This window comes from Enoplosus armatus, chromosome 18 (genome assembly GCF_043641665.1).
Source record: "Enoplosus armatus isolate fEnoArm2 chromosome 18, fEnoArm2.hap1, whole genome shotgun sequence".
NCBI classification, from domain to species: Eukaryota; Metazoa; Chordata; class Actinopteri; order Centrarchiformes; family Enoplosidae; genus Enoplosus; species Enoplosus armatus.
The window spans coordinates 969,414-994,587 of NC_092197.1; the positions used below are offsets into that span (position 1 = coordinate 969,414).

Genomic DNA, 25,174 nt, shown 5'->3' on the forward strand with positions numbered 1-25,174 from the left:
ACAAGTTAATTAAAAGACTAAACATGTATAAACAATATGTTGTGAGCAGCTGGATGACTGGTGAAAACAGCTCAGTAACAAACTGCACTTAATGCTAGCATTACATGAAGAGAAAGCTAGCTGGTGAGATAGCCACAGCTAGCCTCAGCTAAAGCTAAAACTACATTTAACTCACTAGTTTTTCCTAAGCTGTTATCTGTAATTAAAAACAGCAATTTTGATGAACAAACATCTTCGTAATGAGTTTGTTATTCTGCATAATTAAATCAGGCAGCAGCTATGTAGAAAAATTACCTGGCTAAACTCCTGCTAAAGCTAACTAGCTCAGTAACATATCGGTAACTGCCATCTTAGCGTTTGACTCTATTGGAATTAATGTGATTAGAAGTTGTTCAGTTACATTTAAAAGGTATTAAACTGAAAGAAGAGATTTCTATATCAATATTAAAAATAGACAAACAGACATGTAGCAAAGCAAATCTGGGCCACAAATAATCAAAATACTGTTTATTTCCTTAAACTCTTCCTCTTAGCCTCAGAAATGTCATTTTATTAAAAGATTTTGTCACTGTCTTACTCCTATAATCATGCTTGATATATTTCAGAACCACAGTTTCCATAATTTGGGGGCTGTAAACAGGATATGTTGCCTTGGAGAGAGTGAGTTAGCTGTGGGCTACAACTCTTTTCAGCCTATATTTGTTTACATTAGCACCATTCCAAGTATGCTACATTAGCTATTAGCAGCTCCTGTTTGCCCTCATGAGGATTCTGATGGAGGTTCTGGAGTTATTCATGGAGATTTATGGATTTATGGAGGTTTATTCGCGACAGTAAACGTGCTCGAGCATCTCAGAGTGACGATAAACAAAGCAGAATGAAAAGCAGCTGGAGCTGTCCTCTAGTTTGACAGGGTGGACTTAAAGGACAGTTTCTCTTCAAACTGAAAGTAAATTCTTGACCTTTGAACAGCAGTTGACAGAAAGAAATCCACGAGATTCTTTCATCAGCTGTTAAATCTCCACTCTTTAAGGTGTTTATACCTCATATTAGGCGTTTCTTTAAAGTAGTATGAAGCCTTCATCGTCTCAGAGGGAGCTGTGTGACGCCTGATGATGTCCTCGAGTGATGTCACCTGAGTCAGACTGAAACTGAAGACAGTGTGTTGGTGTAGAGAGCTGACCAGAGATCTGTAGCTGCTGCACATCTCTCAGCTGATGTCTGATTAAAGGATATAACAGTTACTGACTGAACCTTGTGTCGAGATTGTTTCCGTCTGACAGGAAGTCTGACCTGTACGCCTCTTTTACGGTGAGCAGACGAGCGTTGACTCATCTGGAAACTCAAACACCTGAAACACACCTGAGACGTGCAGCGGGAGTGCACGGTGTTGTTTCCCAGCACACGGAGAGGAAAGACACAAGTTACGTAAGACTGTCTTACATGAACACACGTGATGAGGAGTCCTTTAACAACCTGAAGAGGAAAGTCCATATGTGGTCAGACAGGTGTGACTGACTACAGGTCTACAGCTGTGCTGGGAGTGGCTTCAGCTGGCGGTAGAGGCAGAGACGCCACGTCTGTTAGAGACATAACGGACTCAGACAGAGATACAAACAGCAGAGCCAGACGATGCTGCCGTGGAGAGGACTGATGGACCACAGGGGGGAGTGTAACAGGGCGGTGTTGGTGTCTGTGGCACAGTTTGACCACGGGGTGAGGCTGGGGAGGAGGCCTGGAGCCGAGAAGGACGCCAAGAGACTCCACCGGACCCTCAGCAAACTGGGCTTTAAGGTGGACATCCACACCGACCTCAGCAGCGACGAAATCTATGAGCTGTTTCTGGAAGGTAACACACAACACACACACACTCTCCAGGTCAACACACCCTGTCAGTCAGTTTCCTGTACTGTCTTCACACAGAATAAACACGACGTGCAGAGTACAGTTACTTTATTCAAACACTGATTGGATCACCTGCTCCTCCTGAGCTGCACTTCAGAATGAATGTCAGATGTTTGGCTCTGGTGCAAAGCATCAGGGGACCCCCGAGTATTTTAAAGAGCCCAGGACTCTGTTGTTTTGTCATTTGGGACTTGACATTTGACTTTATAGACCAAACAAATAATCGATTCATTCAGAAGATGATTTGCAGATTAATCGATAAAGAAAATAACCGTTAGTTGCAGCACTGAACTCAACTAACTGAACTAGAAGAACCGTCTCAGAACTGTATTTCCTATCATTCATCAGGAAGCTATGAGGAAATTATGGGCCCATAAAAAATGAAGCATTATCGTTTTATTTCCAACACAAAGGTCTAAAAGCTGCTTCAAAGCGTCAGGAAAAACAGCTCTGCTGCAGAAAAGACATTTTTAATTGTTGAATGTAAACTCAGAGTTTCTAAAAATTCCCAGAATAAATACAAAGAAGATGACTTCTAGTTCCACATCAGACTTTTCATTTTCGTGCCACTGATCAGAGCACATTATGAAATGTCTTCTACGTATTTCGAATCAGGATCGACGCAGATATCAAACAGACTGAAAGTTCAGGTGGAGTTTTATAGCTGCTTATCACTAATAGATAACACTGCGATGATTGTTCATGTGACCAATCATCTGAGGGAAAAACAAGCAAATAAAACTTGACAGCTGGGAGAAGAAGTCACATTTAATTGTTGTTTGCTTGTGTTTGCACATTGTGTTGACATGTGGTAAAACAAAGCCTGCAGGTTCCTGTGAACACACTCATGAGTAAATAGAGTCAGGCTGAACACTTTGACAGATGTTGTGTAATGAGGTGCGCCTGCAAGTGAGTGCATGCACGCCTGAAGTGCTGCACCACGCATACCAGTCCAGGTTTAGTCTTGTCTCCGCAGTAATAACGAGTGTGTTTGTGCCGCAGAGAGCCGGCGGCCCGTGAAGGATTGTTTTCTGGCCGTCTTGTCGTCTCACGGGGAGGAGGGCTGCGTGTTCGGAGCTGATGGGAAACCCGTCCAACTGGCTCGTGTCTTCAGATATTTTAACAACGAATGTATGGAGAAAAAGGCCAAAGTGTTCCTCATACAGGTCAGCAGGAGAGTCCTTATTGTCACCAACACACAGACACACATGAAGACTGATTTACTTTCAGCAGCGTAGACCGGAGCTGCTGGGCACACCTTTTACTCTTTCATCTATTAAAAAGTTAAGTTCATGTCTGTTGGTTACAAATCCTCATCTCAAGGTGGGTTCAGACCAAACGCAAAGCGAATTTAACATACAAAGTCAATGCAAACACGGCAAGAGACGTGAGTTTGCAGCAGTCGATTCACACGTGTTGTGTCGCAAAAGCTGACGCCACCGAGAATCAGTAATGGAGGAGGAACTTCTTGTTGCTGCCTGAGGGCCTTTGGGTTTAGTCTGAACACTCCTTCAGACTCTCACATTTGGTGGTTAGTTAGTTGTTGAGGAGACCAAGTGATTGTTCTTCTCTGCAGGCGTGTCGGGGAGACGGTCTGGATGACGGCGTGGAGGTGGATTCGGCCGCCGACACCGCAGAGTTCAGCTTTTCACAGCAGCTCTCTGTTCCTGTAGATACAGCTGTGATGTACGCCACAGCTCCAGGTGATACACCACACCGTCCACCTGTTAGAGTTTATAGTTTATAGTAGAGTTTATACTCTACTACTACTGAAGCTAGGAAGGCTTCCTCCTTTTAGGATTGTTTCACTTTCAGATTGACTTGAAGCGAATCCACTGATGGCGACTGTTCAGCTGAAATGAAATCAGCTTCTTCTCTGCTTGAATCCTCTTCCCTCCGTCCCCTCCTCAGGTTACGGAGCTTTCATGCACCCACTGGGATCCGTCTTCCTGCAGACTTTCTGCACTTTATTAAAGGAGGAAGGAAACCGCAACCTGGAGCTGACCCGCCTCATGACCCGGCTCTCCCACAGCGTGGCCTACACCTTCCAGGCCAAAGGTCGGGCACTGGGCGGGAAGAAGGAGATGCCGTGCCTCCTGACCCGACTGACCCGGGACGTGTTCCCGTTCGCTGAGCCGGGGAAAGAGGGCGGGGCCGCGGGGCTCTCAGCCACGTCGCTGGTCGGCACTGATAGTGTCAGAACAAGGACTCCTTCAATCAGTTAGACTGCAGCACGCAACTGTACGTGACAGCGTCTGAATGTAGGAAAACAATACTTATCATCAGGAATGTAGACGACGAGCGGAGATAAGCTGCAAACAGCTGATGACAAACCAGTTTGTAGTTTCCTCACAGTATTACTTCCTGTAGAAAATCCAAAGATGTCATCAAGGAAATGTCTGCGGAAACATTCTGAATATATTGTCCATAGTTCTGTATTCAAATATTTAAATGTGAAATGTAAAGATTTATTTAACTATGTGTTTGTTTTTAACTTTTTAATTAAAAGAGCTAAAAGAGACATTTACAATAAAAGAAAATAATTCTGTATCACATTTAAAGGTCTATTTTAGGACACTGATTAGACTGAAAAATAAAAGCTATGAGGACACTGGACACATTGAAAGCCTTGAAAAGATAATATTGTTGGCTTGGTCATATATACATATTTTTAACTGTAATTGTGAGCTTGTAATCGTAGGCTGCTGTTTTACTTTTTTTGCATAGTGTGTGTGTGTGTGTGTGTGTGTGTGTGTTTTAATTTACTGTGTAACTTTGTGTTATTTCCCTGTTTGTCTGCATATAGTTTGTTTATGTTTTAATTGTGACCTGCTTAAGGACTGAAAATCAAAATGAGCTTTAAGCTAACTCTGGTTCAATACATCAGATGGTAACATGTATGTTTGATATTGCAAGTGATCTCTTTTTAAAATATATATAAATAAATAAAATATATATTTTTTTATACTTCATCTTGGTATTGTCAACTTGGAAAAGAAACACAACATGCTGCTGAAAGACTCCATGTTGTAAAACAAATAGAATAAAAAGAAAACATGACATAAAACATCGAGACAAAGATGAAACTAGACGAACACACATAATATTTCCATTAAACAAGTATCAGTCATTATAAAAGTTTCAAAATAAAAGTGAAACTCAGGAACTTGAGAGGAGGGACTTGAAGGCAACATGACGTAATAATCCTGCGACGCACGTGTGAGCGTAGTGAGGTGGAGAGATGGCTGAAGAACGGCTACAGTTTCATGAGATGGGCTTAGACGACCGTCTTTTAAAGGTAACGAACTCTTTGACGTTTATCAGTAAATGTTGAATTAACTGTTTGGACGTTGAACGAGCAGCTGGAGAGAAAAGCCCGCGAAGAAAAGTTCGGAAACTCGACAGAAACACACGAGTCCGTTGCAGCTAACAGCTAGCATGTCAGTAGGCTTGTGTGTTGTGAACTAATGCAGAAGAACACAGTTCAGTTATAGTTCTCCTTCTTCTCGGCTGTAAAACTGATGAACGACAGTCGGACAGCGTCGAGACTTCCTGGTGTTACAACGACTTCTGTCGCCTGATGAGATGCTGCGCTGTATTTCCACCGCAGACGTTTCAATCAAACTTTATTAGTACGTTGTTGTTGTTGTGTTGTTCCTCCACTATTTAGAGAACTAACGGGAACTGTGGGCTGACTTGAGGGCAGCCAACTGGTGCCACAAACATGAACTTATGTTCAGTACTGAACACTTCACCAAATGAAAAATTTAATTTAATTGGTTTATAATCTGTTGTCAAACCTGTCAAAGAAGAAATCAGCCTTAAATACTGAAATCACCTGGTAAAATATGCTGAAATCCATCCAACCAATCAGGGTCATGGGTAAGAGGTTGCCGTGCCATGGTTTAGAAGATGTACAGGTCTATAGGGGTTGTTTCTGTGGACCTCAGTTCAAGTCCAGCTGAGGACCTGAGGATCTGTGGATCTGGTCCCCCTTTACTCTCCCCGTCTGTATCTGGTGTCGGTTTTCCAATAAAAAAGCAAAATGCAACATAACTAATCTAAAATCAGGAAAAGTTGAATGGACTGTGAATATGGGTATTCAAGGTTGGATTACATTATTAAATGGGCAGCTACCTCGGGGTCCCCGAGCCACAGGGGCCCCCAAAATCCCAGGTCCACTGCATGCTGTTTTGAGCAGTTATAATTAATAATATCAGATAAGTTTTACATTATTATCTTATTATGTGACCCTGTCTGGTTGAGGGGCCTCCTGTCATAACGTAGTTTCAACACCTTTATTTCAGTTTACATTATGTTCACGTAGTGGGGGGGTCAGCAGGGATTAGGTAGTCCAGCCATGGAGACATCGCACCGCTCCAGGCTGGATGTCCAGTCGTAAACACTGTTTTACTGAGCAGCAGTGTTGAAGAAGTCTGCTCTGTGAAATCAGCTCTTGTTATTATCATTATCATGATTCAGGCGGTTGCAGATCTGGGTTGGTCCGAGCCCACTCTGATCCAAGAGAAGGCCATCCCTCTGGCCCTGGAGGGCAAAGACCTGCTGGCTCGAGCCCGGACCGGATCTGGAAAGACTGCTGCTTATGCCGTACCTGTCATCCAGCGCATCCTGGCCTCCAAACAGGTGAGTGAAGAGCAGCGTGCAGATGTGTTTACCCCCGTTTGTCTTCTGAGTGGAATATTGTGTCTGTTGCCATGCAGTCCGAAACATCACTGCGTCATTTTGACCGACCTTCAAGGCCTCACTGAACAGGCCTGAAGGGCAGCGCGTCACTTGTGGGATTCGCTCTGTGAAACAAGCGGAAACAGCCAGCTGTTCTTCCCTCCTGAACGCTTCTTTTGTTTGTTTGTTTCCTGCAGAGCGTTCGTGAGCAGGATGTCAGAGCTCTGATCCTGGTTCCAACCAAAGAGCTGGGTCAGCAGGTTCAGACCATGATCAGACAGCTGACGGCGTTCTGCTCGAGGGACGTCCGAGTGGCCGACATCTCCGGAAAAGCTGACCTGTCGGCTCAGAGGTCCGTTTATTTCATGGTATCAGTGCGCTTGTGTGTTTATTTAATAAAAACTGCACCACTCTATAACACTATATATAACGATGAGTGTGTGTGGACAGGCCCATCTTGATGGAAAAGCCTGATGTGGTCGTGGGGACGCCGTCCCGTGTGCTCTCCCACCTCAACGCCCAGAACCTGGTCCTGCACTCGTCCCTTGAGATGCTGGTCGTAGATGAGGCCGACCTGCTCTTCTCGTTTGGCTTCGAGGCGGACCTGAAGAGCCTGTTGTGGTGAGAACACACATGCACACGGTTTAACATCAGAACGCCCTTTTTGGATTGTGACTCTTTAAAATGTGAGAATTATTTTTCCTCCTCAGATTGTTTCATTTGAAGGATTTTTAGACGCCTGAAGAGGTGAAAATAAAAACGTTTTCCTTTTGATGGTTCGTCACCCCTCAGGTTTATCTTGGGTCTGGACCCTCGGCTTTAGAGTCTGGGTCAGTTAGAGCTCAGAGGGGGAACAGTAAAGTCCACTGATGGAAAGACAAAAGATGTGAGTGGACAAGATGCAGAGTTTGGATGTTAGTTTAAGTCATGTGTTCAGAGTCTTTAGAGCTGTAGTTTTCACTTATGGCCACTAGGGGGCAGAATGAGTTAACAAACTCACAGTACACATCCAGCAGCGAAATGCTCCTCTGTGTCTGTCTGCCGTGTACAGTGAGTTCATCACAGCTTCGTCATATATCAAGAACCTGTTCCGTCCTCTTTGTGTTCGACAGTCATTTGCCGAAGATCTACCAGTCGTTCCTGATGTCTGCGACTCTCTCCGAGGACGTTCAGGCCTTAAAGGAGCTGCTGCTGCACAACCCTGTAATGACGTTTTCACGTTTGGTCTCAGAATGGTTGTTTGTGTCTGCTTTAGAAGGCTTTGGGTTTGTCTTCATACGTGGATCTGTGCTCTCTCAGGTGATCCTGAAGCTGCAGGGCTCTCAGCTCCCAGAGAGCAGCCAGCTGCAGCAGTACAGCATCAAGTGCGAGGAGGAGGACAAGTTCCTGCTCGTCTACACGCTGCTGAGGCTGCGGCTGGTTCAGGGCAAGACGCTGGTGTTCGTGGGAGCTGTGGAGCGATGCTACAGACTCAAACTGTTCCTGGAACAGTTTGGTATTCCTGCCTGCGTGCTGAACTCTGAGCTGCCCGTCCAGTCCAGGTGAGAGAAGAGACCCCGTCCTTCTACAGAGGACAACAGCTGATATTTAGCTGCTGTTTCCAGCAGTCACACAGAGATGCAGGTTCACTATGTAGGCGATTTCCTTCAGTATCATTCAGTAACGCAGACAGACTAATGTTTCATATTGTTTTGACCCTCACAGTTTAAGTATAACATGTACATGATGTTCATTCCCTTTTCTTCTGTTCGCATCGATCTTTTCCCGCCTCTCTGCTGTAGGGTTCACATCATCACTCAGTTCAATCAGGGCTTTTACGACTACATCATCGCCACAGATGAGCAGAGTCTGGCTGATCCCACTGCAGCTTCACAGACGCCTGCAGGCAAAGGGAAGAAGAAGAAGAAGGCCACAGAGAGAGGAGGAAGGTGAGTCTGAGATGTTAGAAACACGAAGCTAACAGGAGGCGGCGCGTTGAACCGAACAGCTGCACGCTTCCTTCTTGTGGCGAGCCTCTGACTGCAGCTCATTTGAATTGCACCATTTAGTTTTGTTTTGTAATGAGGCTTCGGCTCATTAGTCGCGTGTCCTCGTTCTTTGGACAATGCAAATCTTCTGCTGTTCTTTGCATACTTCATTGTAAAGCGCCGACACGAGTCCTGTCGTCAGACATCGGACTTCTGCTGACGCTCATTTCTGCATGATGTCTTTAAAGGACTAAAGACAAAGAGTACGGAGTCTCCAGAGGGGTGGACTTCCAAAATGTTGCCAACGTCATCAACTTTGATTTCCCCGCGACTGTAGAATCGTACATTCACCGAGTTGGAAGGTGAGTAGCTCCCCATCATTTACTCATGAGTGCCGATCGGACCGCAGCCTCTGTTTGAATGTTAAGGAGCTCCGTGATGAAGCGGTTTACCTCTGAAATCCTCATTTGGTCATTTTTTTGTTTGTTTGTTTGTTTGTTTTTTTGTAGAACGGCGAGAGCTGACAAGTCGGGCACGGCTCTGTCCTTCATCTCTCACACGGAGCTCGGGTTGCTGTCGGAGGTGGAGGAGGCCCTCGCAGGAGGTAACAGGTCTTTTCATTAGTGTTTAGTCCATGAAGAACTGTGGAAAAGGCTTCATAACTTAAAACTACTATTAATTGAATTAATATGCTACAGCTCCCCTCCCTCAGGTTTCTGTGAACAGGAAGGTGTAAATGTTTACTTTTACCAAATATTTATTTCACTAATCTGAAGACATTTAAGGGAGAACGTCACATCTATTGAATAAACTCTGCAGTCAAACTAACCTCTGGTGTGAAAACAATCCGCTGTTAACCTCATCCTCCCTCTTTCAGCTCTCGCAGCTGATTCTGCTTCTATTTTAATGCTGCAAAATGTTCCCCCCTCCCTGTGTGGAGGAGGGATCTCATTTCTTTAATGGGGAACACCGAACATACGAAACGTGTATTTTGTTTTTAGATCATGTTGATTCTGTTCTGAAACCCTACGAGTTTAAGATGGAGGAGATCGAAGGCTTCAGGTACAGGTGCAGGGTGAGTGCAGCATCATCCTCATCATCATCATCATCATCATCATCATCTCTGTGAAGTAGCCAAGCCTTCAGGTTATCTTGTCATCTTTGTCTGCAGGACGCGATGCGTTCAGTGACGAAGCAGGCTGTGAAGGAGGCCAGGCTGAAGGAGATCAAACAGGAGCTGCTCAATTCAGAGAAGCTCAAGGTGAGTGATGTCACCTCCACAGAGGGGGGGGGGTGGAGGTGGAGGTGTCAGGGCGTTCTGTGATTGGATGTTTCTGCTGTCAATCAGACGTACTTTGACGACAACCCCAGAGACCTGCAGCTGCTCAGACACGACAAAGACCTCCATCCTGCTGTCGTCAAGCCCCACCTGAGGAACGTCCCCGAGTACCTCAGTAAGACACACACACACACACACACACACACACACCTTAAACCGAGTCTTCACCCTAAACTTTAATGTATTTTGTCCCCAAAAGGAATGTGACTGTAAACAGATTTACGTCCCCACAACAGGAGTAATACAAGGTCACACACACACACAGTAAACAAGTAAACATGACATCATTGCTAACTCGTCATTTTCACGGACTTCCTCCAGTTCCCGATACTCTGCGGGGCTCCGTGAACCCGCTGTCGAGGAGGAGGAGGAGGAGGAGGGAGAAGTCTAAAGCAGAGGGAGTCGTCAGGAGCAGTTTCAAGGTGAGTGTGTATATGTGGTTGTGTATGTGTCCACACACGCGTATCAGAGATATATATTTAATATCTAACTAGAGTTGGTTAAAGGAGTCTGTTTTGATTCATGAATTAATCATTTGTGTTTTTTCACTGGTAAGATAATAAACTGAATATCTCCTGTTAAGGCGTCACTGTGAGCTCTGGGAGATATTTGGTGACTTCTTACAGACAAAACATGATTCGGATAACTGAGGAAATAGTCGTGAGCTGCAGCTGGATATCGTCTGTCACTGGTCTCTCTGTCAAGTCTTCCTTTTATGAGTGTCGTCCTGGTCCGTGTGTTTTACAAACAATCAAATCTAAACTGCATATTAAAGCAAAAATGCAGCAGTTTGAATGAAATTATCTGCAATAACTGATTTGATGTCTTGTAGAACGTCCAGGGGAAGAACCCGCTGAAGAGTTTCCGGTACACCGGAGGGAGGACCGGAAAAGGCAAAGCCGGCCAGTCATAGCTGCAGCACACGAGTGTGTAAATATGTTGTAACGGTGCAGAGACTTTCACCAGGAGGACGGTGTGACCTCGCGCCGTCCGTCTCACCCGGACGAGACAAATACAAACTGCTGCTGAAGCTTTACGGGCCGCAGACAAAATGCACTCTGAATGGTGACTCATGTGAACTTTGGAAGAAGAAGAAAATGCAGTTTGTGTTTGTAGGCTGAGATGACGAGAGGAGTTCAGCGTTCGTGCGTCTTATTTCTGATTCATCTCTTCTGGAGACATTTAAAAAGTTTATTAAAATAAACCGATTTCTTCTCAAACATCAAGTGTTTGTATTGCAGTGGGTCGTATTCACAGTGCTGACGTTTGGCAGGTATAATGTTCACCGCTGAAGCGTGTTAGCATGCTAACATTAGCTAGTTAGCAGTCATTTTGCTGCAGTATTAGCAGCTGTTCAGGCACGAGGACGTTGGCAGCAGTTAGACTGTGTTTAGAGTCATTTCCTGTTTGGCAGTGGTCTTTAAGTACACTTAAGAACAAATCTGACGTACTTCTATTTTCACGTGAGTGTTTTCTTTTCATGCTACTTTATATGGAAATATTGTACTTTTTACTCCCCTACATTTATCTGACAGCTTTAGTTACTTTACAAATATAAAACATGTGAAAATGTACATGATTTTTAGTCTTTTAATATTTTGTTTTTACAGTGTGGTATTAGTACTTTTACTTATGCAAAGGATGTGAATACTCCTCCACCACTACTGCTTGGTTCAGATTACACTTCTTTTAGAAAGCACCTGCAGGTTCTGAGTCTTCTGTTAATAATTAGATCGTTTAAGTTACTGACCTGATTTGAACCATAAAGTAAGACACTGACTAAGGTCATTTAGAAAATACCTTCATTTTAATCAAATGCATTCAGCAGTACATTAAATCAGTTTAACTGAGGCCAGCAATCACAGTGTGAAGCCATTAAAGAGACGGAGATATGTATACATTTCTAATGGAGACGTATCTAATCACATCCTGTTTGTATTGTGACAAGCTGTGTATTGTTTTATAGAGCCAATCAAACAGGTGGTGTACAGTCTCTGCTCAGCAGAAGCTTTCTGTTCCAGATCAATTCTCTGAAGAATCTTCCCAAAACACATTTATCTTACGGACGTTCCCTTGAAGTCACATTTGTCTTCACTCTGTGTTGTGTATCTTTAGAGCTGTGTGGTTAGTAAGGTCTCTGTATAACATAGATGTGGGGTCACTGAATGTAGTAATCAATCGATGGTGTATTCAAAAGGATAGTCCTGTGTGGGCCCCGAGTCAAAGATGACGCTATCGAACGGGTTCTCAGTCGACCAGCTGTCCACGGGGAACCAGGAGTCGTACCAGGAGGTTGTTCTCTCCGTTTCAGGTCTTGTTGTGGGGGTCGTGGTGGTGGTGGTGGTTGTTGTGGTCGTGGTGGTCGTAGCTGGCGTGGTGCTGTGACCGGCTCGTAACCTCTGCAGACGCAGCCTGCGTAAACGCATGAGCCGCAGCCGCCTGAGTCGCTCTGCGTTCTGAGCGTTGGAGTGACTTTCTGTCCCTGCGACGGTGCTGCTGACCCTCACTGCGCTGGCTGCAGTCGCTCTCACTACATTGGCTTTGGTGACGAGTCGAATGGGCCTCTTGCCGTTGAGCGCCATGATTTGTTTGATGCGGTCCCAGTTGGATTTGGCTAAGGTGAAGCTGCATGAAGTGGCTCCGGAGTCGTAGCCCACCATGCACAGTCTAGTCTGAGGGGTGTAGCCGTCAGCTTTGGCGGTCACCCTGTACTCTCCAGGATTCAACAGCCGCCAGTAATCACCACCTACAGCTGAAATGAGATTTTCAAAATGCTGTAAACTGTTGACCAAAAAGAGATGTTGTTATCTGAAAAGTACGTATCATGCAAAGCGTCTTTGCTGTTGGACCAACATACCGGTTCTGACATCATGCCGTATTCCCTCCACGGATATGGTGGCATTAGGCAGCGGACTTCCCTCCACATCTCTCACTAGACCCTTTAGCCCTCGATGTACCTGCGCAGGAAACAGCAAGTCATGGCTTCAGTCCCAGAGCCAGTTCCCACCACAGTGTAGTCCACATTCATTTCAATGGGAAACAACAGCTATAGACCTTAATGCCACCAAGTCACCAACCCTGAAGTAAAAATAAAGCGTAACAAAGTTGAGCCTGGTTCAGCTACTTCCTGCTGCGTCAACACAGTGGTCCCATTGAAATGAATGTCTATATAAGTAGTATAAGTCAGCTGCCTTCAAAGTGGTTGTAAAGATTTATAGTTTCATCCTTTACAGGCCAGCTTGTATTCAGAGCGGTTACAATGGATTCCAATGGTCACAAGTGGGGAAAAAAGTACCACAAATCTCTGATCCCTCAAAACATTCATAGTTTTGCTTACTTCTTCTGTGTCATGCTACCAATGTGGGCAACTGTCCTGGGGTGCCAGTCCCTAAATAGGAGCCCACAGCTGGGGAAATGGAGCCAATGGAGCCAATGGAGGCTGCCAGCACTGGAATCAGTTTCAACCAACATTATTCTCAGCCGACCACATAACTTTCCATATGAAGAACAGAACATAGAACCTTTTACAGCCACCTCTCGAGTCTGCAGGGGTTTGAGTTGATGCTCAAAAGGTTTTGGGTGAAGTGTCCAAGTCATACTTATCAGTCCAGTTCTCACTTGTTCGATGAAGGACAGTAGAGCCTCGCGGTTGTTCTCCCACTCGAGAGGCAGCTCACTTTCATGGGGAAACTTGTCACAGCCCAAGAAGATGGACAGCTCGAAGCAGTTGGTGTGCAGGTAGCTGAAGTCATTCATACCTGTGGAGGAAGATGACAGAGAGCTTCAGAGGACGGTTTGATAAGGGATCAGTTCACACCCCTACGTACACCTCGTGGTGTATTGGGTTTGTCAAGGTATCCACCGCGGAGACTTCTGCCATCACCCTAATACAATGGAGGAAAACGGTGTTTCAGATATGGTGCTCAATGCATCAATACTCAGCAGCAACATAGCTTTCCCCAAAACATTGTGTGGTTTCTCAGGGTAATTCATAGATCTCACTGTCAACAGGTTCCATTAGACACTATTTTCCATTGCGGGTAGAAAATAATCTGAATCGGTGAAGTCTGGATTCTCCAGAGTAACCAGGACCCTGTTTCTGGAAAGACATGTTGCTGTTGAGCTTTTCATTTCTCAATTCTTGGAGCACCACCAATATAATTCCATTTACTTCCATTGAGTTGGATTGGCTATGAAAGGCTGGGAAGACCTCAAAACCTCTGTCAATACATCTGAAGCTGTCCTTGCTGTCTTGTAGAGGGACCCTGTGTCAAACTCTAGCCCTTAACTGACTCGTAGAAAACCTGGTATGTAGTATTCCAGTAGAGGGGTACTGGTTGGTTGGTCTCTGTGTAAAATATAATGAAGCTGCCATCTACAGTTTGCTGTGTACTTGATGGGGACTTGAAAGCAACAGGTGCCCAGCAGCAAGTTTGAATCCAAACAGATGAATCCGTCCCTGAATACCATCAGGAATCAGTGGGATAAGTGATTATAGAGTATAATTCTCTGTGTCAACACTTACTGCCCACCACCGGATTCCAGCTGGCTCTGTTGGTGATGCCTTGTGTCCCAGTGATGTCGTCCCCATGGCAGGAGCCTCGGTAGGTCTCCGTCATGGTCAGGTGGCTGTGGGCGTATGACATCGCCAACCATCGAAACATGGCGTCGTCGGGCGTCTCCCTCAGAGCTCCCTCGTTCTGCCGCTGAATGCGAGCCCACGTGTCCTCGTTCATGTCATTATTAGTTCTCCAACGGCGGTTATCGGTTATCTAACAACATCAAGGGATTATAGGACAATTAGCACAATTGCTGAAGTGATCTGTCTTTATTTGGTTCTTCTTTGTAAAACAGCCTTACAGAAATTGGTGGACGCTGCATATCAAAAGGGTATGTGACCAGTTTTTCTCCTCCTTGCAAATTAGCTCCCAGCACAAATGGGTTGCGCTCCATCCAGGAAATGATGGCTTTCGTCTCAGTAGCAAGCTATGAGAGCAAGAAGCAGAGGAAAGTTTGGACGTCAGAACAATGTGTAGGATTAAAGTGGTGAACGGGCTCCTTGGTTGCATAAAACAAACTCACAGAGCCATTGAGGATGTTTTCTGGGAGGGGGATGTGATGATTGGGCACTATACGAGGGACCCAGCCTCTGTCCTCAGCTCCCCACAAGATGCTGTTGAGGTCTGGGAAATTCTGGAAGATGTCGTAACCTTCTTCAGTCCAGTGGCCCAGCGCCCAGTTCCCCATCTCCGAGCCCTGGAGGACCAGAAGGAGGACCACGTTAGCTCTCAAAGAACATTTTAAAGGTGTTACATACGTAAGTAAAGAAATAACTGAGAAACCGGTCTGACTTGCAATAACAAACGTCTCCAGAAAGACTAGCCAGTGTCTCCTCTGCTTTTAACTGTATGTTTTGTGATACTGGGGCTGATGAGGAATCTGTGAGCTGTCTTTATGGCTAATGTGTGTGTTATAGAGAAGACAAATAGGATGTGAAGAGACCTCAACATCCATCCACTAACGTTAAAGGAGTCCTCCAGTGGTTTAACATGGCACAGAGGGACTTACAAGAGACGGATCTAAAAGACGGTCAAGCTCCAAGTTTAGTTCATGTTCAGGCCCTTCGTACCATCTCATAGGCCAGCTCGTAAGCGTCAGGGTTGAGTGACGGCACCAGGTGTATTCTCACTCCGTCCACCAGGCGGCGCACTCTGGGGTTATCGTCATTGTACTCCTTACACAGAAACTGCATCAGCAGGAGGACAAGCTCTCGACCCAGCGCCTCGTTACCATGGAGACCAGCCGTGTACCGAAATTCGGGTTCGCCTGAACGGTGGAGCAGAAGGAACAGCAAACAGGTAACTTCCTGTCTGAGCGTGTTTGACCGAGCGCTGTCACAGATATTCTTTAGCGGTCTGTCTCTCGTACCTGTCTCATGTTCTCCGGGGTTGTCAGAGATCTCCATGGCGTACATCTTCAGGCCCTGAGAGCTTTTACCAATGTTGTAGATCCTGGTGATGTTGGGACACTCTTCGTTTATCACCTTCATCATCTGGAAGAGACGAGACGAAACTAATTTGGGACGTCGTTCTCTGCAGAATTATCAGTCAATAAGGCTCAACGCTTGAAAACAGACCTGTCTCATCTCCTTGTAGTTGTGGTGTCTGAAGTCCAGCTCGTCGGATGTGGTGACTTCATTCTCGCTGCGGTAGCTGCCTGAAGGAAGCAACACGCTGACAGTAAACTAGACTTCTGCTGCTGTAAAGCTGCTGGTTTTTGGAAATGATGGAAACACTGTGATGCAGTTATATAATACACTCTCCAACACTGAGGTTATGAAGTTCATGTTGTGAAATAGACTCGTGTATATCTCCCAGTGGAGGATGAGAGAGCTCGGTGACTCATGAGGTCATGACATCCTTCAAAAACCGGTGAAACACTGAAAACTTTAAACAAGGCCTGTAGCAGTGACATTTACTGCTGACAACATATCAGTGGCTTTCTGTGATACTGACTGGGTAGTTGACAGGCCAGGATCTCAGCTCTCAGACACAAGCTGCCGTTCCAGCTCTGAGGCAGGATGCGGAGGTAGCGCGCCACCACGGGGGCAGCAAACTGACCCATCACAGGAGTGTCCTTATCCACATTCCCATAGAACAACTGCAGGAGACGGCCGCACAGAACAGAAGAGTCAAGCTGTAGTCTTTGTGTGAAACACTGGCTGTTATTTGTGTTGTTTATTGGCACTCACCCATTCAGCGTAGCCATCGTGCAGAGTGGTCCAGTCCCGACTGTCGTTACTGAAGGCCACAAAGTAGGAGGACATGAAATCCTCACTAGGAAGAAAAGGAGATGAATCATATCGGTACTGATCTGTATGGAAGCCCATTTCCTTCAGCTGAAGAAAAAACAGGTGACTTTTGAAAGCTGCGCTGCGGTTAGATTCTAACCCAAAGAGCATCATCACCCGACTTTCATTCAGTCTCTCGGCTCTCATCAACCTTCCCAGCAGCGTCTGTTTTCAGTGTTAAAGCTGTAAGAAGCTGCTGTACGCGAGCTGGAGGAGACCAGAAACAGAGCGGACAGAGAGGTCCATAGTTCCATGAACAGACATGCAGAGTGTCGAAGCAGGACTCACTGCAGCTCTGAGTTTCTCCCCTGAGTGATGATCCCAGTGAACTCCACCTCTCGGCGGGCATCGACCTGGAACCAGTGGTTGCTCTCCTCGGGCTCTGCACACCACCCCCCGCCGTACAGGTCATCCTCATTCTCAGAGCCCTGCAGACCACCGCAGCGTCTCTTAGGCCTCGTTTTCCATCCAAACTTGTAAACACATGATTGCTTTGACGCCCCATTTCCACAATGTTCTGGCCTACAATGAGTGGTGTGTCTACCTGCATGTTGAGGCGTCCCCTCTGAGCCGTGAAGCCATGGTGGGACTGAGAGGAAGCCAGCAGCTGGTCGTCTTCCACCCGGTGAGACTCCAAACCCAGAGGAGGACACTCTGAGAGGAGAAGCCAACATTTAGACAAATGTTCCAGAAAGACTCTAATTCAAAACACCGGTTGGCTTCATTGTTGGGAGCAGCAGTGCAGCCGTTAACGGGTCTGAGTGAAGACAGACGCAGTAAAACAGCAGTCTAAAAAAGACACCTCTTGTCTGTCTCCGTCTTTAATTTCAGAATTTACAAAGTGAGAAACAAGTGAAGAAAAGTCAGCAGCAGCACTTCTCTTACTCTTTGGTTCAACAGGCACTGAAATCTGCTTCAGTCTCTCCTCCTCCTCCTCCTCCCACTGCTTCCTCAGCCGCTCAGCTTCAGACCGTAATGACAAAACAATATGTGTCAGAACTTGTTTTCACATGGACCTTGCTCTCCAGCCAACCACCACCACCACCACACAAAATATTTCCATATGTGCTCGTACAGTGCAGCTTCGTCTCCGCTCACACATTCCTCATGTGTTTCCTATTTAAGATATGGGTCAGTTTAGTCTATTTCAGTTCATATCTTAGTAGAGTTTACTGGAAAAACCAAACTGTTGTGTAAGACTTTAACAGCCCCCCCCCCCTTATCATCATAACATCAGCCAGCTGGTCTCTGAGCTTTATATAACAATCCACAACAGGACATTAAACAGGGCACTGGTTAGAAATTCTTCCTCCTCTAGTGCTATTTATCTTATCACTGATAAACTAAAGAATTACGAATAAAGGAAACGTTGTTATTATGTATTTTTCACCTCAGGAAATAGTGCATCTGTTGGGGACTATTTTCAGCGGCGGATGAATCCACATGTGGAGCTCTAGTGAGTGTTTGTGGCAGCAGGACGGTGTGTGTGGGACGAGTCCAGATAAACTACAGCGTTTGTGTCCATATATAAAGATATATCAGGCTTTGATCTTTTCATGGGATTTATTGGCCCTAATGAAAATATAGAATCCTCTCAGCTCCGTCTCTCCTGACCCACAAGTTCCGGAAAAATAAAATAAAAACCTTTTTCTGCCTTTTCTTTTCGAGCTCTCTCCTCCTCTTCTTCTTGTTTCTTAGCAGCCACTGTGAAGAAGAATCAGACACAGAAAACATCTCATCTCTAAAGAGCTGCAGCACAAATAAAGCTCATTTAATTATTGGCGGGAAGTTATCGTAACGATGGACGTACAGTCAGCGTAATCATATTCTTCATACCAGGGGCCGACATACGGGACGGTGGTGGTCTCCTCTGAAACAGAGGCAGATAGATGATTACAGTTGGACGCTTTTCTTTCTGCCAGTGTAAAAACAAACTAATATATGAACATGAAGTTCACAAATATCTCTGCTTTAAACAGAGTTATTATAAACCTCATCATGTAATCCTGAAGACACAGGTCAGTCTGAGGTTAACCTGAAGTTATCCTGGATCTGTATCTCCATGATCTCCATGAAGAATGAAACAAACTTCATATTGTATAACAGAGGGGTACCTGGTATATACATGATGACCTCAGTAGTTGTGACTTTCCTGTTATCAGGGTATCCACCAGGCACCTTATCTGTGAAGGACACCGCATCATCAGCATCAGCATCATCATCATCATCATCAGAGACACAAAATGATTTGATGGCAGAATGTCTGCCATCAAATAAAAAAAGAAACTGCAACAGAAGTTAATTGTCATTATAGGGGAAATAAATCTGCAGTCAATAATCTCAATAAAATGGTCTAAAAAATGAATGGAGTTCTGTACATTCTTTATGATTCACCTAGTCGTCTGTCTTCATGTGCTTGTTGAGAACTTTTAAATCATACATCAGTTGCATGGAGAACAGCAGTATCCTGCTCTGATTGCGTCTCCATGTGCTTCACTACATTAAATCTCCCATTTTCACAGCTCTCGTAACCCTCTGGGACCCCGAAGCTTCGTCATAAAAGGCTTCATAAAACTTTTGGCTCTGAATGAGAAGATGTTGATGAAACCTACGTCTGGCGTCCCAGTAGTCGACGTCAGGCTCGCCGAGGGTTCTGGGTGGAGGAGTCGGCTTCTTTGAGTAAACTGCATGAAAGAGACCAGGAAGTTTTATACAGTGGAGGAGTGTAACTAAGTACATCTAAGTACTGCACTTAAGTACAAATTTGAGGTACTTACTACTACTGCACCACATCTCAGAGGGAAATGTTGTACTTCTTACTTCACTACATTTGTCTGACAGCTTTAGTCAGAAGTTACCGTCCAGTGAGGACCATGAAAGTAACTAAAGCTGTCAGATAAATGTAGTGCAGTAAAAAGTACAATATTTCCCTCTGAACTTTAGCAGAGTAGAAGTAGAAAGTAGCCCAAAATGAAAATACTCAAGTAAAGTACAAATATCTCAAATTGCATTAAAAGAAGTACAGTACTAGTTGTTGTACTTAGTTACTTTCTACCACTGAGTAATAACCACAGTGTGATGAGTCTCGGCTCTTTACTAGCATTCATTACTGCAGCTTTATTTAACAAACCAGTAAAACCAGTTCAGTGAAGGTCTCACCCAGGTCCGGCTCAACAGGCTCCTCCCATCCAGGAGCCTTTGGGGTCACAGGTCGAATCACTGTGAACGTCAAGCTAAAGAGTTAAAAGGCTGGAACATGTACACAGACAGATTGTGTAATGTTGATGACTCATTGCCAAAAAGAAAATACCTATAATAATAATAATAGTATTATGATATTTAACGTGTACATACACGTGTCCCAGCCCAGTTCAATCAGCAGCCTCTCCTCTTCCTCGTCCAGTGAAGGATGCTTGGTGTCTGGCTGCACTGTGGTCGTTGCCTTTGGTTTCTTGGTGGCTTTGGGCGCCTTTGGCTTCTTTGTGGGTTTTGGTGGTTTAGGTTTTTTGGTGGGTTTCGGAGGTTTTGGCTTTTTGGTGGGCTTCGGGGCCTTCTGCTTCTTTGCTTTGGCTTCCTTTTCTGCTGCTTTCTTTGCCCTGGCTTCAGAGAGGGAAACACTCAGTTACCTGAAACCAGTATACAATGTGTGTGTGTGTGTGTGTGTGTGTGTGTGTGTGTGTGTGTGTGTGTGTGCAGCTGCTGCGCTTCTTTAAACCTTTTATTGTAGTCTTTTACAGACTTTTATCACCAAATGTTTCTCCTCAGTTTTTCTTTATGGTCTGTTTCTATGTTTGTTAGCACAGACGTATTTACAGCACACGTCAGTCTGAACCTATAAAGCAAGTTAGAAGTGAAACTCAGACAGACGGACACATAAAGGCACCAGGACCTGGTTCTGAAAGAGAATTCAGTTCATTGGTTTGTTTTGGTCTGAGACCAAATAAGAAAGCAGAGCGGAGACCATTGCCAGGTCTAATAATGTCCCCAGACAGCCGACACGGTGCACCGTACATGACGGAGTAGTTATATAAGAGTAGACGAAGTCTGAGCTCATGTTTTTTTTTCGTCCTGGGGGCCAGACTGCACTGTGAAATCAAGTCAATTTAATTATATCAACTCATCTTTTCTCATTTAAATAATGTATTGTTCAATCATTGTTTTCTGTCTGACAGTGAGAGGAGGAGATTGATATGAAGCTGGAGTCAGGACATGGTTAGCCTAGCTTAGCATAAAGACTGGCTCTTGCCAAAGTTCTGAAATACACCACCTACCAACACCTCTGAAGGCGTCTTAATTAACAGTTATATCTAAACGTTTCCAACATGTTAAGATATGATATATGATAAAGGTCAACAAACGGATGGATGGGGGCGATCTCAGGACCTCCAGACTCAGATAAGTGGACCTTTAATCAGCTCAGTGTTGCGTGACACCCCCTCTGTGTCTGATGGGTATAAACTTGGTGGTTTTGTGTTGAACTACAGGGAATATTACAGAGAGGAGATCCTCAAAGGGCTCCAGGGTTCAGTTCTTTTAATCCACCGTCGTTATGCAACCATCATCAGCCTCCGACGCAGACACAGAGGGCGGCTTGTTTTCTTCTGCTAGACTTGTTTCCTGATGTTCCACCGGTCCTTAAACACAACAGCCAGTCCATTACTCACCCTCAGCGTTTTCATTACTGTCAAACACCTTTTCTTGGCATTTCTGTGACTCGACACAGAAATAACAAGATGATTAGAATGAAGGGAGCTGGTTTCTGAAGTCCTTATATGGTCCAGATCCAGTGTTTGGATCAGACCTCAAAGTTTTTCCTGTTTTGTTTAAATGATGGTATTAAGGCAAATAACCCTAACCTCCACAGGCCCCCAAAGTCCCAGGCTCTCTGCATGTCTAATGGGTCTACAGGTTATTCCCTGTTAAGTAGTTGCTAATTTGTTAGAAAACCGCTGACTGTGTGTCAAAATCTAACTTAAGTCCAATTTAAGACTGTAATGATTCAGCTTACATTGTGGTCATGTGGTTCATATTCCAGATTTAAGGATGTATTTGTCACATATAAAGTAAAACACAGGGTGGCATCAAGTATCAAAGTATTGGACACATGAACATGTTGACCTGATGGTATTACAGTCCATCCTGAGGGGACCATGAAGGTCTGAACCACATTTCATCACAATCCATCCAACAGCCGATGAGATGTTTCAGTCTGGACCAGAGTGGACCGACAAAAAAATATAAATATATGTAATAAGTACATGTAAGTCATCAAAATGCTAAAGAGTATATTGGTAACATTTCAGCACAGGAGCATAGAGTCTGTTGTGTGCTCTCAATGAGAACTCTTGGTCTGGGTTTGGGGGGGCAGGGGCCCAACGACAATGCAGCAGTAAACGTTATCAGAGTACACAGAAGTTAACGGCATTGATCTCTTGATTGGCTCCAACAATCTGAAGAGAAAGGCAACACATGATGTCCACACTATATGATGAAGACTTTGCTGGCTCAGCAAACCTTCACGGATAAACAAAGAAAGAAATGAAAAATAGTTCTGGGTCTCAGGTTTTGTTAATTATGGCCTTTCTTGAATCAGCCACACATGAAAAGCTCTGGCTGCTAGACTTGTGGTTTTGCTTCATGCAGCGGAAAGTTAACATTCAGAGCTTCAGTGCATCAGTGCTACTGAAAGTGGCCTCTCGTAAATCCTTCTGCTCACTTACGGAAAAATCGTAGTGGAAATATTTCTGCTGTTGCTCAGACTTTGTATTTTTCACAGATGTGTCTTTCTTGTAGACATAATTGAGGCACAGACGCCGCTCTCACGGAAAAAGCTCATTTTCTGATCATTGCGCTGCACAAAACCAGCTTCTACAGCTTCTACAGCTTCTACAGTTGAGTAGATGACCTGAGTTCCTGGCAGAGAAAGCAGGTCATGTAAGCAGCGTGCGGTCAGGCTGCCAAGAAAATGTCAGACCACCGACTGAATCACTGCAAGTTTCTGCGCCGTCATCTCTGAATCACTGAGGTATTTTCACCAAAACAAAATCAAACAACTCTTCTGCTGCTCCGGTTTTGAAATGGGATTCATGTTGCGAACAAGGCTTTAACTGAAGCTTCTGGAGACCAGATAACAGTTCAAACCAAATGTTTTCCTGCCTCAAAGGCTGATTGCAGCCTTCAGTCTGAGTGTCCTCAGCGTCTTGGCTGGAAGCTCAGATCAGAGGCCAGCAGAGGCCCAGAAGGATCTAGTCCAGACCTGCACATTTCTGCCCTTAGACGCTTGAATTCAGTCAGGTTGTGTTAGTCATGAAGTGTGTTTGTAGAAGCTCCTTCTTACCTGCCTCAATTTCCTCAGGTGTTTTCTTCTTCTTTGGTTTTGTCTTCTGCTCTTCTACAGCTTCAACAGGCTCATCAGACATTTCAACACCCCCCTCCTCCCCCGGTCTCCTGTGCTCCACCAGTCCTCGGGGTTCTCTCACCTGAATCTGGTCTCTGGAGAGTTGGTTCTCCTTCGTATCCTCTCCAGCACAGACCAGGACCCAGCACAGGGTCAAACCCACCCAGACCACCAGCACCTCAGGCCTCATGTCTCCAGTGAAAACACAACGTTGACTGGATGAAACAGACCAGCCGAACTCCAAGAGAAGAATCTCAAACTAGCCGTAAAAACAACTTTGGACTCACAGTCACCAACATCTGACCTGCAGATGCACACGTTCAGACTTTGAGCTCCTTAAGAAGTCTCAGAAGACATGAAAGGGAGGCGTTCTGGAGAGAACAAAAGGATGATCTTCAGGAGGTCTGCAGAGTTTCCTCCTCTCTGATGGCGAGTCAGCGTGCCGAGAGGAAGAAAATGTTGTGGGCTGGAAGTCTTAAAGCAGCGTCCTGGTGGAGCCGCAGCAGAGGAAATGCATCTGTCTGGAGTGGATTTTCAGCAGCAACACACCTCCCTGCCTCCTCCTCTTCCTCCTCCTCCTCCTCCTCTCCCACAGACTCTTCAGTCACATCTCTCCCTCATGGCCCTTCACCCCCTTTTCCCCTCACCCATCTCTGAGCAGAGGGGAGGAGCATCTGCCACATGTGACATTCCTACGAGGGAGGAAAGAAAGAAAGAAAGAAGAAACAACATTGAAGACATTTTAATCTGCAGTTGTTTGTAGGATGACTAGAAGACAGTGACTCAAGCAGAGTGTACTTGATGTGGATTAGACCTCAGTGATAGAAAACAATAAAAACAAGCTGAGGCTCCACATTTCCTCTGAATAGATAGCTTGTGGTGGCTAACGTTTAAAGCTGCATTCACTGACTTTTTGGGCACTTTGGGCCACTTGAAAACACAACAATGACATATTATGAACTTATAAAGTTGGCGAATGTGCAAACGGTTCCTCATTTACTCATCTACTGGACACAAAGCAACATTAACAGTCATGAGAGTCGTGTTTCTTTACTGTGCTGAATGAAGTCCAGTGGTCTCTGTTTCTGGTCTCTTTCTGTTTATGTTCAGCAGCTCGTCTCTGACCGAGTCTGTCTGCTGCTGCTGTTGTTAGAGTTAACCTGCTGCTGCTGCTGGAAATGAGGTTGATGAGAGCAGCGCTGACGGCTGAAAAACCAAAACAAAGAGCTGAAACTGTTTCTGTTGTTAACCAGCTCAGACTGCACGCTCACCTTCAGATTTGTCCAGATTCTAGTCGTAAAAGTCAATGTTAGCTAACTGCGACGGCTCCGACTGGCCTGATGTCGGGTCTGGAGTCCCTCTGCAACACAACATGTCCTGACTGTCAGTCCTGACCCGCCTCACCAGACCAGGCTCTCCAAAATCTTGATAATCATGCATCGTGGCCGAATCTGGATTACGATTAGCCCTCGAATCATGTTGAGTCTTCCTGGACTCCATTAAACTTTCCACACTCACAGGGAGACCTCTGATATTAAGACGATGTCAGCTGTCTTAAGTAATATCCTACAGTAATACCTAGATGAAGAAATCTTATTACATAACACTCTGAGCTTGTGGTCACGCAGCATTACCTCAGTCAGAAAGACTGATACCAGATGTGAGGAGTGTTTATTCCTGAGTGAACACACTGAGTCATGAGAGAAAGTCAGCTGAGGGACATTCTGTTCTGCCCGGTCATCTCGACCCGACGGACATTCATTATCCAATAAACGACATCAAAGACATCACAAGTCGACAACAATGAGTTTGGTTTTAGAAAAGTTCAGAGCCATCCCTCCAGGACCAGGACCGCAGGCCCATGTGATGACTCAGGTCCATGGACGGTGTAGTGCTAGTGTAACAATAGCCTCCGTCTGTTTCCTCACTGACGGAGGTCTTCAGATCAGCCTCACTCTCTCCAGCCTGCAGGACGGAGCTGATGATAACACGTTAAAATGTATTTAGGATTTATATTTATTGAGTAAAGAAAT

At 45.1% G+C, this 25,174-nt stretch overlaps 3 protein-coding genes across 5 annotated transcripts; 2 read left to right on the forward strand and 1 right to left on the reverse strand.

Annotated features, from left to right (window-relative positions):
- The first annotated feature begins 1,572 nt into the window (after positions 1-1,572).
- Positions 1,573-4,872, forward strand: LOC139300957 (caspase-7-like). The gene is made up of 4 exons (XM_070924175.1): positions 1,573-1,849; positions 2,908-3,071; positions 3,482-3,608; positions 3,817-4,872. Exons 1-4 carry the CDS (start codon positions 1,633-1,635, stop codon positions 4,128-4,130), a joined length of 822 nt encoding a protein of 273 aa, XP_070780276.1. The 5' UTR covers positions 1,573-1,632; the 3' UTR covers positions 4,131-4,872.
- A 274-nt stretch (positions 4,873-5,146) lies between these two features.
- Positions 5,147-11,401, forward strand: ddx56 (DEAD (Asp-Glu-Ala-Asp) box helicase 56). Of its 2 annotated transcripts, none has more exons than XM_070924701.1 (14): positions 5,147-5,203; positions 6,388-6,549; positions 6,786-6,940; positions 7,039-7,209; positions 7,701-7,791; positions 7,888-8,129; positions 8,370-8,516; positions 8,804-8,917; positions 9,065-9,159; positions 9,557-9,630; positions 9,727-9,816; positions 9,904-10,009; positions 10,216-10,322; positions 10,727-11,401. In XM_070924701.1, exons 1-14 carry the CDS (start codon positions 5,147-5,149, stop codon positions 10,805-10,807), a joined length of 1,692 nt encoding a protein of 563 aa, XP_070780802.1. In that variant the 3' UTR covers positions 10,808-11,401. The 2 variants fall into 2 exon arrangements, with proteins under 2 accessions (XP_070780802.1, XP_070780801.1); XM_070924700.1 differs by having other exon boundaries at positions 10,216-10,316.
- Positions 11,402-11,682: 281 nt separating this feature from the next.
- aebp1a (AE binding protein 1a) lies at positions 11,683-23,516 on the reverse strand. Of its 2 annotated transcripts, XM_070924107.1 has the most exons (21): positions 23,082-23,516; positions 20,099-20,344; positions 19,904-19,963; positions 19,357-19,428; positions 18,859-18,927; positions 18,555-18,614; positions 18,389-18,448; positions 17,630-17,707; positions 17,289-17,398; positions 17,033-17,172; positions 16,646-16,730; positions 16,410-16,554; positions 16,031-16,110; positions 15,823-15,946; positions 15,524-15,720; positions 14,977-15,150; positions 14,755-14,880; positions 14,420-14,666; positions 13,513-13,652; positions 12,752-12,851; positions 11,683-12,646 (listed from the first exon to the last, which is right to left on the reverse strand). In XM_070924107.1, exons 1-21 carry the CDS (start codon positions 23,329-23,331, stop codon positions 12,069-12,071), a joined length of 3,141 nt encoding a protein of 1,046 aa, XP_070780208.1. In that variant the 5' UTR covers positions 23,332-23,516; the 3' UTR covers positions 11,683-12,068. The 2 variants fall into 2 exon arrangements, with proteins under 2 accessions (XP_070780208.1, XP_070780209.1); XM_070924108.1 differs by lacking the exon at positions 19,357-19,428.
- Positions 23,517-25,174: the final 1,658 nt, after the last annotated feature.